We start from the raw sequence: 13,936 nt of genomic DNA, 5'->3' as shown, positions 1-13,936 counted from the left end.
ATGTCACAAAAAAACTAATAAATTAAGCACTACTTAAAATAATTGTTGTTGTTTCATATGTTATTTTTAAAATAAGCAGTTGTTCTTTTTTGACATGCTTACAAAAGAAAACGCCTAATATTATTTTGTATACATTTTGTATACATTTAAAATTGTATTTACATACTGTACTTTTCTGAAATAAAATATTTTGGTGCATAGGCCTATCGGGGAATCGAACACCTAAAACTCGGTAACGGGTCAGTAAGCATACCTCTTAGGTGGTGCGAAAAAAGCTTATATATTTTATATTTCTTTTAACACTACGGACTTCACGTGATGGAATTGATCCCCATTCTTTCTTGAATTTCATATACAAAAAGCATTTCACGTCATTGAAAGGATTACTTAAAACCACAAAAAATGCGTAACAGTAGACGAATTTTTATGTTTTTTTACATCGAAAAAAATTTATTGTCCATGTAAAAATTGTATTATTATGTACACAATTTTTTTGAATGTTACAACATTATATTAATATTCATTGTTTTAAAATAGTATATTAAAATAATGTAATCTAAAACTTGAAATATATGTACATTTTATTACTCCTCTGTTAGATGCTAACTTTTCCTATAAATGTATTTTTTTAACAGTGTATATATACATAAGTATAGTACGTACATGTGCAACATGATACAAAAGAAATTTTATTTTAACAAATACTATACAATTTCTTCACTTTGTCAAAATACTTTAATGCCCAATTGTATATATTTAATTCATCAATAATAATTATAGCCATTTTTTAGTAATATTTGATTAATATAGCAAATTTAGAATTTATATATAAATTGATGTAAAACTTATATAAAATATCATATCTATATATCATTAAATTGAAATGAAATGGATAAATTGTCATTAAAATGAAATTGATATTTATAATAGATTTTCTAATAATAAGTTTGTACTATTTCTTTTAATGACTACATGTTAATATGCAACCACAAATGTAGAAAACATTAAGGTTATAAGTCATACCAATTTTAATTTTTGACAATTCTGGTATGGTGAATAAGTAAGAGAGATTTTTTTTGGATATTATACAAAGAGGCAAAATTATTCAAAATTTCCTCTCAATTTCTCTTCTTTATCTTCTTTGGTTGCTACCTTGGCAACGTTGCGAAAATTTAGATAACCAAATAAAATGTCATATTTTTTTCCTTACTGTACAATTTTTGTAATATATCTGGATTTAACTCAATTTTCTAAACAGAAAATAGCGCCACCAAAATTGGTATTTTAAGTTAATATTCTTTTAGTGAATTCAGAAAATGCATATAATTAAACTACATTCGTCTAAGATACTACGGGTAGCAACATTTTTAATTTCTATACAAAATGTTATTTGTTTCATTGATCCAGTGTCAATGGGAGTTGGAATAATTAACTTGTTCCCATCAATTTACAATGGGTTAGTAGATAATACATATTGTAGATATTCCGAATGCTGCAATCAGAGAGGAATCCCAGCTAATATAAAAGGTTGATGTGTTTATTAAATAAATTCATTACAATAGCAACTTTTTTCACATTACTAGAGCTAAAAACGCGATTGAGCAATAATTTGTATGGACAGCATATAGTGTTACAACATCTAATACCTGCTTTGCAAGCGCATTTCAGCCCAGAAAACAACTCACGAAAACCTCTTGTTTTAAGCTTTCATGGAACCCCAGGCACCGGCAAAAACTTTGTAGCTGATCAAATTGCCGAAGCATTATACGAAAAAGGAGTAAAAAGCAGATTTGTTCATAAATATTTGGGTAGAGCCGATTTTCCACTAGAAGCCAATTCTCATATTTACAAAGTAAGTCATTTAATGTAATGTTTTTATAAAAAAAGAACTTTTTTGCCCATTAAAGGAAAGAATTAATCAAGAAGTGCGGAAAGCGATTGCTGATTGCCCTAGATCATTATTTATATTTGATGAAGTTGATAAAATGCCCGAAGGAGTTTTTGAGTCATTAACGTCTCTTGTAGATTACCATACGTTAATAGACAAACAAGATAGTACAAAAGCAATATTTATATTTTTATCCAACACGGCTGGTGTTTTAATATCTGACCGTTTAGGAAATGTTATAAATTCCGGAACTCTACGAGATGACACTAGAATTGGACATTTTGAACAAATATTAGAAAAAGCTGCTTACAATTTAGATGGTGGCATGAAAAAAACTAGTTTAATAGAAGCTCATGTGATCGATCATTATTTACCTTTCCTGCCATTGGAAAAGCGACATATTGTTAAGTGTGTAGAAACAGAATTTAAAAAATGGGGTTCTAAACCTAAGGAAAATGTAGTGGAGTATGTTATTTTACAATCAATTTTATGTCGAATAAAAAAAATTCTCTTTCAGTTCAATAATTAATGATGCTGTTACATATGATCGAACTCATGGGTTGTTCGCGACGTCAGGCTGCAAGACGTTAGATAAAAAAGTTGCTGTTGAAGTTATGCATCCCATTTATTAATTAAATAGTTTGTTAGTATATTTGATTTTATAATAAACATATTTTTACTCTTATAAAGAGCTATTTTATTCACCATGGGTTAAGCCATTTAAGTCTTGCATCCTTTTTTAGCAGGTCTGTATCTAAACGTTTTGGATCGCAATCATACTTATTTGACGCTTGCAAACGTTCTTGTATTGGACCAATGTCTTTAGTTACTATACATTCACCATTTTCCTTTAAATATGTGTGTTTAGTGTCATCTTCAGTAGGTTCGCCATAAGGAAAAGTAATTGGTGTGACTTTAATAAGATGCTTAATTTTCCAAAGCCTGGCGTTGTTATCAGGTATATTTTTAACTACAGTAAAATCACTTTGTTTTTGGTCCAATCCAAGATCTCTTAGTATTTTTTTTTCCCAATAAGGATTTCCTTTTACTGGTTTTATTCGTTGTACTCGAAATAATTTTGAGGGTTCAACAGGCGGGTCTTCATCCTCAGGAGTCCTTTTAAGTCAATTAATGAATTAAAATAACTTATATTGTCAAAAAAACTCACCTGGGGTAATATATGATCTTTTCATATTTTTTACCATCTTTGAACAAATATTTCTTGTTATGCTTTCCGTACGCACGGCTCGATTGAACTGTTAAACGAAAATATTGTAGAAAGTTCGACATTGTTAATTCTTTCAATAACTTTGAAGAAAGTTAAATCTGGGTGCAATAGGTTATGAAATTAATAAAACAGCTGTTTATACCTACACTCTTGGAAATAACAGAGCTACCATATTTTCTTTCGCACGAAACATTTTTGTATACTTCGATACACATTAACCAGAGAATATCTTTTAAAGAATGGACACTCTGTCCACTTTGATCAAAAATAATAGAAATTGCTTAAGAAAATTCAATTTTTATAACATTTTTGTCACACGTTTTATGCAGGATATAGACGATGCTACATGTTTGCAGACAAGGATACGTGCTACCAAATCGCACCGTCTATATGCAAGTTAGTATATCAAATTTCAGTGTGGGACATGTATGCGGTAAAATTAAAACTTTTCAATTATTTGTTAAATCTGCACACATGTCTCCTTGTGTATATCGTCGAGCAAAGATAGTGGAACAATATTGTAAAATAATTGAAAAAATTGAAAAATTTGAAAAAAAGTACTACAAACAAATATTAATGAAGTTTGTATATTTTAAAAATTATTTTGTGCTAAAAACATTTTTTAAGTAATTTTTTCTATTTTAAAAATTATATTGTGAATAAAAATATTAAAATATTACATTTTAAAGAATTAAATTAAAAATAATTTTAGTTTTAAGAATTAAAATAAGAAATCGTGTTTAATTCTAAGAGAAATATAAAATCTTTATATAATAAAATAATGAAATAAACAACGTGTGGCTACTCGTATTATCATCATCTCAATTCCTTCAGTTTCGATTACTATTTTACACTCTGTAAGCGGAGCACCGCTGTTGTTCTGAAGGCGTAAAAAATAAATCAAAATGAAGCATGCATACCTTGTTCCAAAGTGTATTGCAAAGCGCATACTTGAACTTCATACTTGGTGTGCAGATATGTAGCATCATCTATATCATGCTTTAAGTAAGTGTGATTACACCATACTTATGTCACTTTTACGATAGGCATGCAACCCGGAAATGAAATACAACTTCACGGCTTTTGCGATGCTAGTATCAAAGCGATGGCTGCAGTACTTTATTTGGCAGCAAACCAGGATGGCAATACCACCAATCACATCAACTGTGCATCAACAGAGCTAGTAATAATGGAACGCGAGTTAAAACCACTTAAAACCACTTGCAGGCAATAGGTCAATTCGCACTAGAGACACACTACACTTCTGGCGATGAATTGGTCGTCATAGATCTCTTGGATCGGTTCAGTTATCTTGACAAGCTATTGAGCACTACTGCATACATATTGCGTTGCAAAAAGGCACATCAGCGTATTCGCTCACATACACACATCTGTACAGGCGAAATGGACATTGCTTTAAATCACCACATCAAGGCAGAGCAAGCGAAATATTTGGCAGCGGAACTCACGCAGCTGCAAAAGCCGCAGCCCATATCCCCATAAAGCAAACTCATTGAACTGAGCCCGTTCATCAGACCGGCTGTGAACAATATATCGCGAGCAGGCGGACGCCTACATAATGGGAGGGTGACAGAGGTAAAGCATCATCCAATCATTCTTCTTAAGGCTAGGCTTTTAATATGGCAGGTGCATCAAGACACATTTCATGGTGGTATACAGCTTATGCTACATACTATTCGACACAAATATTGGATTCTGCAGGCACGCATTTTGGTCAAGCGATGCATATAATCATGCGCGATTTACAGGCGTTATAAACACATAATGCTAAAACAACGTATGGCGACATCACCAAAGGCTCGGGTCACCCCATCTCCCCCATTTGCTAGATCTGGTGTAGACTATTGCGGTCTATTCAACACGCAAATTAGCTCCAAGGCTGTACGAACGGTACGGAAGGCTTACGTGGCAATCTTTGTGTGCATGATAACCAAAGCAGTTTATATCGAATTAGCTGAAGATCTCACTTCTGAGGCATTCATAAATGCATACACCCGTTTCGTAAACCGGCGTGGTCCATGTAACCATTTATACAGTGACAATGGCACTACATTCATTGGCGCAGATTGCTTAATGGCCGCTGACTCACAGGCTTGGCGTAATAAATATTCTCAACAGCAATTGGCAAATTGAGGCGCAAAATGGTATTTTCTACCACCTGGCGCACCACATCAAGGCGGTTTTTGGGAAGCTGCCGTTAAATCAACAAAGAAACACTTACTACACATTGTTGGCACTCATTCAATTTACTATGATCACCTACATACTCTACTTGTGCACGTCGAGGCTTGCTTGAACTCATGTCCGCTCATACCTTTGCACGACACTTGTGACGACAAAATGGCTCTATTACCTGCAGATTTTCTGATCGGAAGATCTCTACTAGCAGTACCAGATGAACCTATTGGCAAAGTACTTAGCAACAAATTGACATACTGGCGCCAATTAATACAAATGCAGCAGCATTTTTGGCGACAATGGCACGAAGAATATCTTTCAACTTTGCATCCACGTTCCAAATGGCATCAGAATGGTGACCACATCAACATAGGCGATGTCGTGGTTATCCGGCACGAGAATCTACCAGCAACACATTGGCGGCTTGGCAGGATGATCAAACTTCACTCAGGCGAAGACGAGTTGGTACGAGTAGTCACAAACATAGCATACAGCTGGTGAACACATGCGACCTATCCAGAAGATATGCAGACTTGTGGAGCATCCTGAACGTACCCGTCCAGCCGGGCAGAATGTTTGAGATTTGGCATAACAACTAGACAGTATGGCATCACTGATCTAGAGATTTTGACAGTAGCATTTTAACATCTGGCAAACAATAACTTTTGGCTTCGTTTTTGCTTTTTTCCTTCTTCCTTTTCTGGCATTAGTAAAGTGCGTACCTTTTCTATCGTGGCATGGCTGATTAATATAAAGTGTTGTATTTTAAAAATTATGATCAAATAAAGAAATATTATATTTGCGTGTATGAAATTATTGTCCTTTACTTTTTTCATAAAAAATCCAATAAATAATTAAAAAGACAAAAAAAAAAAATTTTTTAGACATTATTATAATCGCAATGTGAACATAAAACACTTACTAATACTTACTAATATTTTAACATAAATAGTAAAATACTTTTACAAAGCATTTATAGGCGTTTGACCTATGAGCATACCAATAACAACTTTTCAATTTTTTACAGTAAAAAATCGTATAGTGGTTTTCACAAAAATTATTTTAATGAATTTCATTGATAATTTTTTAATAATTATCTCCAACATAAGAAAGTTTCAAATAACTTTCTAAAGTCTCTTACTGACATATTGGCATCACTGTTGCAATCTGTCAAATGTTATGTTTAGGCAAATAGCAAATTTTGTATATGTGTATATAATGCAAGCAAATTACATTTTGTATAAAAATAAATAATAAATATAATATAAATTAATATAAATTGAAAATTAAAATGAATACAGAAATAAAAGAAATGGTAAAAATGTTGGAAATTTCAAAATTAAGCACTGAAATTATTTCTTCATTTTTAAATTTATGAAATTTTTGACTTTTATTTGAATTTTTGTTTACATATGATTTTTGACATATGATTACAATATTAAAATATATATATCTGAATATATTTGATTTATATAAATAAAATCGATAGTTGGCGCAGTTTGCAGTATCACCATTTTGTAAATTGGGCAAAGCGCACTTAAGTTCCAATCGTTGGGCATGCATTCATCTGATCATATGTTGCGAATTAGCTGTAACATACATTTTAATAGCTCTTTTTCACCCGCTTTAAAAAGCTCAGCCGGTAAACCATTGGTGCGTGCAGCTTTGTTCTTTTTGAGTCGCATTATAACTATTTTAACTTAATTATGATCGAGACGCGGGACGATTATTTCATCTTCAACGATTGTAAATTCAGGATAATCTTCGCTTTCAGTCACATTACTATTACCGTCATTTAGTAGGTTCGAGAAATGATCCCTCCATTGCGCGCATATATCGGCTTCTTCGAATGAATTTTTCAGATGCTGACAGAGTCGAGTAGCTGTGCTTGTTTACGCACCTTTTTCATTGCACATAAACGTGTGCAGATCTTGGCTGCAACAAGATAATGATCCGGGTCAGCCTTCTTCCATTATCAGAAGTTTTGGTGTGAAAGCTGAACTTTCCTTCTTTACGTACTTTTGCGTTGAAGTCTCCTACAACGATTTTAATGTGATGATGGGGACACCGTTCATATGCTTGTTCAAGCTGTTCATAGAAAGTTTCCTTGATGTCATCATCTTACGGATTTTGGCAAGCCTTTCGTTTATTGGTGTAAATGTTGAGACCAAATTTTTCAACCTTCGACTTACCGCAAATCCGACTCCAAATTCGTACTTTGTTTCATGGCAGCTGTAGTAGATGTCACAATGTTCTCGTTTAAAGCATCCTTGTCCCGTCCATCCCATTTTAATGTCAGCCTTATATTTCTTGAGGACATTAACCAGCTGTATAGATGCACCTTCTCTATTTGTATTGCTTGGGGTCAATTTTCGGGTCCGGATAGTCACATAAATATTGAAAACTTTTGACGAAACTGTGCTGAAGAGGTAAGTGCTGGAAAATCTAATAAAACTCCAGAATAATGGAAAAATGTAAGTTAAAGTAAATAAATTTTTACTTGTCTAGTGAACTTGTACTTTTAGCACAAATTCTATTTGTTGTACTAATTTCATTTAATTTTACATACATCACTAACAAAATAAATTAAATACAATTAGCAATACATAATACAAACATTTTGCAAGTTTCAGCGTTACCGTTGTTCTGACTCTTAACATATATATGCGGAAATATTCTATTTATAATATTATTTACTTTACAGTAACTTTTTTATTTATTTTATTTTATTATCATTATTTTATTAAATGCAATTTATTTGACCTTAATTAACACTGTGAAATTCAAAATTGTAAAATAACATTTCAATTACGTATAGTGCTGGGCTGACTGGAAGCTGTCAGTGAAAAACAAGCAGCTGAAATGAAGTGCTTTTTGGACCAAAAAGGCAATCCACCGAGTACTGAAGGGCCGAAAACTCTTGACGGAATAGATAAATAGGTGATAGCATTGAGTTCAGAGCATCAAAATCAAAATAGCCCTGAAACAGGCATTCCGGTAAATAAAAGACATGTTTTTTGTTTTACATATTAACACCAACCATTTCTGTTTTCTTCTACAATATCGGCAAGCAGATTTCTTTGAGGTAGGATTTCTTGAGAGTTAAGAAATTGTAGATAACCACTTTGCTACTCCAACGTCCACACAGCAAGTAGAATTAACGCCTTCTTTACTACCGGAACCCAAAAAGGCAAGGAATGAGATCTATTTGTCAGAGCTCGAAAGAGTTAAGCGCCTCATTACTGAGCAAAATGAAAAGCAGAACCAGATATTTCAAGAGATGCTTACAGTATTGAAACACATCAACAATAAGTGGGATGTGTTAATTGCCAACTCAAAAAAGAATAATTATAATACATATATACTCAATACTTATATTGTACTGTATTTAGTATTTTAATTATATTAAATACAAATCACAATAAAAACAAATTTAAATATAGTTTTTGAGTTAAAATATGAAATTAATTTTTCATTTTCATCAGTTTCTCTCACCACAGCCTAACGTTCTCGCATGGCAAACTCGAAAGAAGTGACAAAAGGAAGTGAGAACATTTTCGCAAGAAATCGTTCACGATTTACATAAACGAGCCACTGGTTTATGTTTTTAGTAAGATAAAAATCCCTTTAAAAAAAATTAATTTCTAGCACTCGATAATTCTTGTACTAATCGATCAAGTTATAGACACATAAACATCACATGAAAGCTTGAAGCAAAAATGCGCTGCGCTACATTTATTAAACGAATTAAATTTTTTTATAATTTGTAGTTAATTATATAGTTCCTTGATTTTTTTTTATATATTTTAACTTTTATTTTAACAAATATTATACTATTTCTTCACTTTGTCGAAACACTTGAATGACTGGTTATATATATTAACTTATTAATTATATTAATTATTAATATATATGTATTAATTATAGCATTGCTGTTTTTACTATACCTATTTATTATTTATATTTGATTTATATAGCAAATTTAAAATTTAAATTGAATAAATTGAAGTACAACTGTTATAAAAAATCATGCCTATATTTAACAATTAAAATGAAATTAATATATGCAATGGATTTTCTAATAAGAATAATTTATACTATTTCTTTCAATGACCACAGGCTAATATGCAACCACAAATGTAATAAACATTTAGGTTATAAGCTAGACCGATTTTAATATTGGACAACTCTAGTATGGTGATAAATAAACGATTTTTTGCTATATTACTGAAAGAGGCACAATTATTCAAAATTTCGTCGCAGTTTTTTTTCTTTATCTTTCTTTATCTTGACTTGAACGTATTCTCTTTCAATAAAGATGTTTTGTAAAAAGACAACATCTCAGCTTTTAAAGTTATTAATAATTTTTTAATTTTACAAAATTAAGTTTGTCAAACAAGTTACATGCATTACAAGCTATATATTACATAAAATGCTGTTTTATTCTCTTTAAAACAATATATATTAAAAAAAATTGCATTTGTAGATTAAAAGTTATTGTTTATTATTACCGACTTTTAGGCTGATTTTATTTTTTACTTTTCATGCACCTTTGTGCATATAGTACAGCTATTTAATACACCCAATTTCAATTTTGGATCTGTCATAGTTTTTGAAGTACTTAAAAATATGTAAAAGTTGACTATCTTTAGGCCCAAATTTGAAGAAAGACCATCTCAAAATCCATATTTAATGAAAATTTTATCTTAACTTCTCTATTGATTTAGAATAAACCGATTTTTGATCGTCTAATTTTTATCTTGATATACTTTGGGTCGAAACTATATTCACCCACATCTTGACCAACTGCACTTTTTTTAATCGTTTGAGAGCCCATACAGTTTTTCTGATTTTATAATCACCGGCCCTGGAGGCGTATTATTTTACAGTATTTACTTCTATAGAACGTTTACTTGAAGTTGATTGTTGTACATTGGTAGATTTTTCAAATAATATTTAATATGTGTATTAATTATTTAATTTAGTCTACCTTTTATATTTTTGAAATAAAACTTTTTGTTTTTTTACAAAATAATATTTTAACTTATATGCACTCTCGAGGTAATATTTAAGTAAATTTATAAACGCTTTAGACTATTTATTTCAAGACTTATGGAGAGCCCCCTTACCATCACTGAACCCACCGTCAAAGTTGTCTTAGAGATCATTGGATCCAATGACTAAAAAAACAAACATGTTTCAAACATTCACTATAAAATTGCAAAAAGGCTTTGTTATTACGATCAGAAAATATTACCTTTTTCCGAGTTTATTTCCGTTTATTATCATAAATATAGAGATTTTTCAAAAATTACTTGTAATTGTGTAAGCCTATTTAAAAATATAGGGGATATAAGTGCAAAACGAATTCTAGCTTCGCATTGTATGTAATCTACAGCCATATCAACCTTATCTAAAATATTACTTCAAGAAAACATTCAACAGAAAATGCTCTCCATTCAAAGCTCAACGAAAATCGGACGATGACGTTGTACCCGATTATATATGTTAAAAATGTAATAAGAGACAAAATACAAGTTTGTCATTGCTTTTGGTTATATTTTATTTTGTTTTTATATTTTTTGATTATTAAATGTATTCTGTCATTGTATTATATGTACTAAAAAATTATGTTCTAATGTGTATTATTATCAAATCCTAATAAGACAAACTATTTTTTTCTCACGAAGATACCATTGAAATCTAGGAATTAGATTTTACAAAAAGGTAAGACTTTTTAAATTTTAAATATGCGAAAATTTTGAATATGCGATAGGTTTTATTATGAAAATCTGTGGTTAACGTGATAATTCTACTAAAGCGACGTGAATTCGATAGAAATTGAATATATGTATATCGTTTTCCTATAGTTTCTGTGATGGTTTCTTTCACGAAAATATTATTACCTTAGAAAAACTATGATTATCTACTTTAGTGGTGCTAGAAATTGTACCAGTACTTCAAGAAAGATATAAGCTTAACGGTGAGGAAAATTGCTACGTGCGTTTAAATTTGACACTTGAATTTTCAGTTTTTGACTTTAAACTTAATATATATAGCTAAATTTGTTTATTAGCGCTTGCACTTCGATATAGAAAAATGTTGTTACCGAATTTATATATGAATATCAAAGTGAAGACTTTTCTAGTCCTTTAGAGTATTTGCTGTAGACCAATTTTGATAAAGATCAATTAGTAAATATCAATAATTTAAACATACACTATTCTGGTGTGGATTCTGAAAATGTAGACCAAGACGAAAAATAAACTGAATTCGGCAGTGGGACAGCAAACTAATGTAAAACTTTGAACTTTTTCTTTGCCAGATTGTCAGAAAATTTATAGCACATTATATAGTTGTGATTGAATTCTGCAAGCGTAATGACGAAATATCACATCAATATACGTCTCGTATCTAAATCAATTCATCACAAAACTCAACAAAACAATTTCATTGGTAACATTCAGATAGATACGCATGAATCGTATTAATCATTGTGTAAACGCAAGTTAATCGCTTAAAAAAATTATAAATGAAATTTTGATGCACATATTGTGTAAAGGGCGGAGTTAGCTTCACCATTTTGTTATTTTAATCATCCCTTATCTGAACTTAGGGATGATTCAGATACATCTATTTGATATAAAAGGATGCTGAGCACAGAAATGTGCAAATAGTAAAATCACAAGTTTCTTGCTATGCGGTTTGTTTTTATAGCGTTTTAAATTAAATTAAATTTTTTGAAAGTAAAAAGTGGAAGGTAATTATTTGATGTCAAATATTTAAAAAATATACAAAATTCAATGTATTGACAACAGTAGAATGAGTGCATATTAACGTTAAAAATACGTTTATTTCAAATGTGAATCAGTTGAATTTCATCAATTTATATATCGGAGTTATTACATGTATAAACAAAAATTATGTGCAGTTTTTCATAAAAATTATTAGAATAATTTATAAAATTTTTAATAACAAAAAAATAATTAAACAAACCAATAATATTTCGGTATTGTTGAACATTTCGCCCTTGTCAAGATTCTTTTATTATACATTATAAAATACAACTATAATACAAAATATACAAAATAAAATAAATAAGATACTAAAAACTAAATATTCTTTTCACGGTTTTTAATAAAGTAATCCATATAAGTATGTACATAATGATTGAATATTTTGTTTCTGGGTCTAGACATTGCATTTTAGGTAAATGGGAAAGTAATTTGTAAATTTAAATTTTGTATATTTTGTTGAGCTTTTATGTAGCGGCGCATTATGTACAAATATGTAGCAATCAGCACTAATCATGTGATTTGTTAATTGTTAATGCTAAAATAATATTAGAATTGTTCTACATTGCATAAACTTTTTTTGTAAACGTTTTATCTGAATAATTGACGACAACAGATCTACAAAGTTATAAGTCAGCATTAGTTTTTAAAGGAAATGACTTACAAATACTATAACTATATAAAACTATAGTTCCAGTTTAACATTTTTGAATCCAATGTCAACAATTTTGTGAGAGAACTTAAATTTTTATCCATGCTAGATCTAATGAAATTATTAGAATCTCTTGATTTATAATGGTACATGATTTGTAAATTTATCTCTGCAACTTAGGCCTTAGTTAACAACACGTTAACTTTAATGATTGATAATGTGGGTGGCAAACCTAAATTATAACCGGAAAATTTTTGGTTGGATTCCGAACATTTCATATTTTACTACTCAATTTTGTTATGTAGAAGCAATAATTTTTATTATTTGGTTAAAAAATAATTTAATAAATTTTAATAGTTTTTCTTTAGTTTCGTGTTTTATATGCATTTAAAAATTAAAAAATTTGATAATCATTTCACAACTCAAATGTATATAACATAATTGCTTTTAAATATTACTTTAAAAAATACTTTTACATTATAATATAATTAAAAATGAATTTACAAATAATATATTTCTTATTTAAAAATAAATATAGTGTATAAAGATTAATATTAAATATTAATATTATTAAAGTTGTATAATAATAGGTGTAGTAAAAAGAAATCCATTATTTTTGCATAAAATTGAGGGCTTCTTTACGATAGTTACAATGATTCGATTTAAGTCAAATATACACCGTTTTGTTTGATAATATGTTGTTATTTTAAAGGTAATTTCATTATGACTTTCTCATAGAAGTTCTTGTCCCTATTGGGAAAAAATTGAGAGAGTCGATTTTTACAAGCCTTTCTTGAAGCGCATTTTTCCGGACAGGAACAGATAGTAATCGCTTGGTCCCAGGTTTGGACTATACTAAGCTCCCTGAGCTTTTGCCAAGTCATTATCGATGTATGTTGTCTAGCGTTGTCCTAATGGAAGACAATTTCTCTCCTATTGCCTAAAGCTGGCCGTTTCTGGGCGATTTTTTCTTTCAGACGGTTCAACGGTCCATTTGTTGACAGTATAGTTCCGACTTAAGAATTTTGCCGTAGGAAAACAGTCTCACCAAAAACATAGCAAAACCTTTCTGACTGTCAATCTTTCTGGCTTGGCCACCCTTTCAATCAGTTTACCGGGATTCGAACAGTACCGTTTTCGCTTGGCGTTGTTTTAAGTGATCAGAAATGGGTTGA

General features: G+C 30.4%; 2 protein-coding genes and 1 long non-coding RNA gene across 4 annotated transcripts; 2 read left to right on the top strand and 1 right to left on the bottom strand.

Moving 5' to 3' along the window:
- Positions 1-1,194: 1,194 nt before the first annotated feature.
- LOC119670479 (torsin-like protein) lies at positions 1,195-2,573 on the top strand. Of its 2 annotated transcripts, XM_038080752.1 has the most exons (5): positions 1,199-1,279; positions 1,408-1,527; positions 1,584-1,852; positions 1,908-2,353; positions 2,406-2,573. In XM_038080752.1, exons 2-5 carry the CDS (start codon positions 1,413-1,415, stop codon positions 2,518-2,520), a joined length of 945 nt encoding a protein of 314 aa, XP_037936680.1. In that variant the 5' UTR covers positions 1,199-1,279; positions 1,408-1,412; the 3' UTR covers positions 2,521-2,573. The 2 variants fall into 2 exon arrangements, with proteins under 2 accessions (XP_037936679.1, XP_037936680.1); XM_038080751.1 differs by having other exon boundaries at positions 1,195-1,527.
- LOC119670480 (39S ribosomal protein L30, mitochondrial-like) lies at positions 2,495-3,260 on the bottom strand. Its single transcript, XM_038080753.1, has 2 exons — positions 3,057-3,260; positions 2,495-3,004 (listed from the first exon to the last, which is right to left on the bottom strand). Exons 1-2 carry the CDS (start codon positions 3,176-3,178, stop codon positions 2,590-2,592), a joined length of 537 nt encoding a protein of 178 aa, XP_037936681.1. The 5' UTR covers positions 3,179-3,260; the 3' UTR covers positions 2,495-2,589.
- Positions 3,261-6,804: 3,544 nt separating this feature from the next.
- LOC119671468 lies at positions 6,805-8,643 on the top strand. The gene is made up of 3 exons (XR_005251814.1): positions 6,805-7,744; positions 8,134-8,312; positions 8,390-8,643. It is a non-coding gene; the product is annotated as an uncharacterized LOC119671468 (long non-coding RNA).
- The last annotated feature ends 5,293 nt before the right edge of the window (positions 8,644-13,936 follow it).

Source organism: Teleopsis dalmanni, chromosome 1, assembly GCF_002237135.1.
Source record: "Teleopsis dalmanni isolate 2A chromosome 1, ASM223713v2, whole genome shotgun sequence".
NCBI classification, from domain to species: Eukaryota; Metazoa; Arthropoda; class Insecta; order Diptera; family Diopsidae; genus Teleopsis; species Teleopsis dalmanni.
This window is presented reverse-complemented; position numbering and strand designations above follow the sequence as displayed.

Bases quoted from the DNA above. Each gene is read 5' to 3' on its own strand.
- LOC119670479 (XM_038080751.1), top strand. From the start codon at position 1,317: ATGCATATAATTAAACTACATTCGTCTAAGATACTACGGGTAGCAACA. The intron at 1,853-1,907 runs GTAAGTCATTTA...TGCCCATTAAAG, and splicing joins CCAATTCTCATATTTACAAA to GAAAGAATTAATCAAGAAGT. The intron at 2,354-2,405 runs GTATGTTATTTT...ATTCTCTTTCAG, and splicing joins CCTAAGGAAAATGTAGTGGA to TTCAATAATTAATGATGCTG.
- LOC119670480 (XM_038080753.1), bottom strand. From the start codon at position 3,178: ATGTCGAACTTTCTACAATATTTTCGTTTAACAGTTCAATCGAGCCGT. The intron at 3,005-3,056 runs GTGAGTTTTTTT...TTGACTTAAAAG, and splicing joins AAGATCATATATTACCCCAG to GACTCCTGAGGATGAAGACC.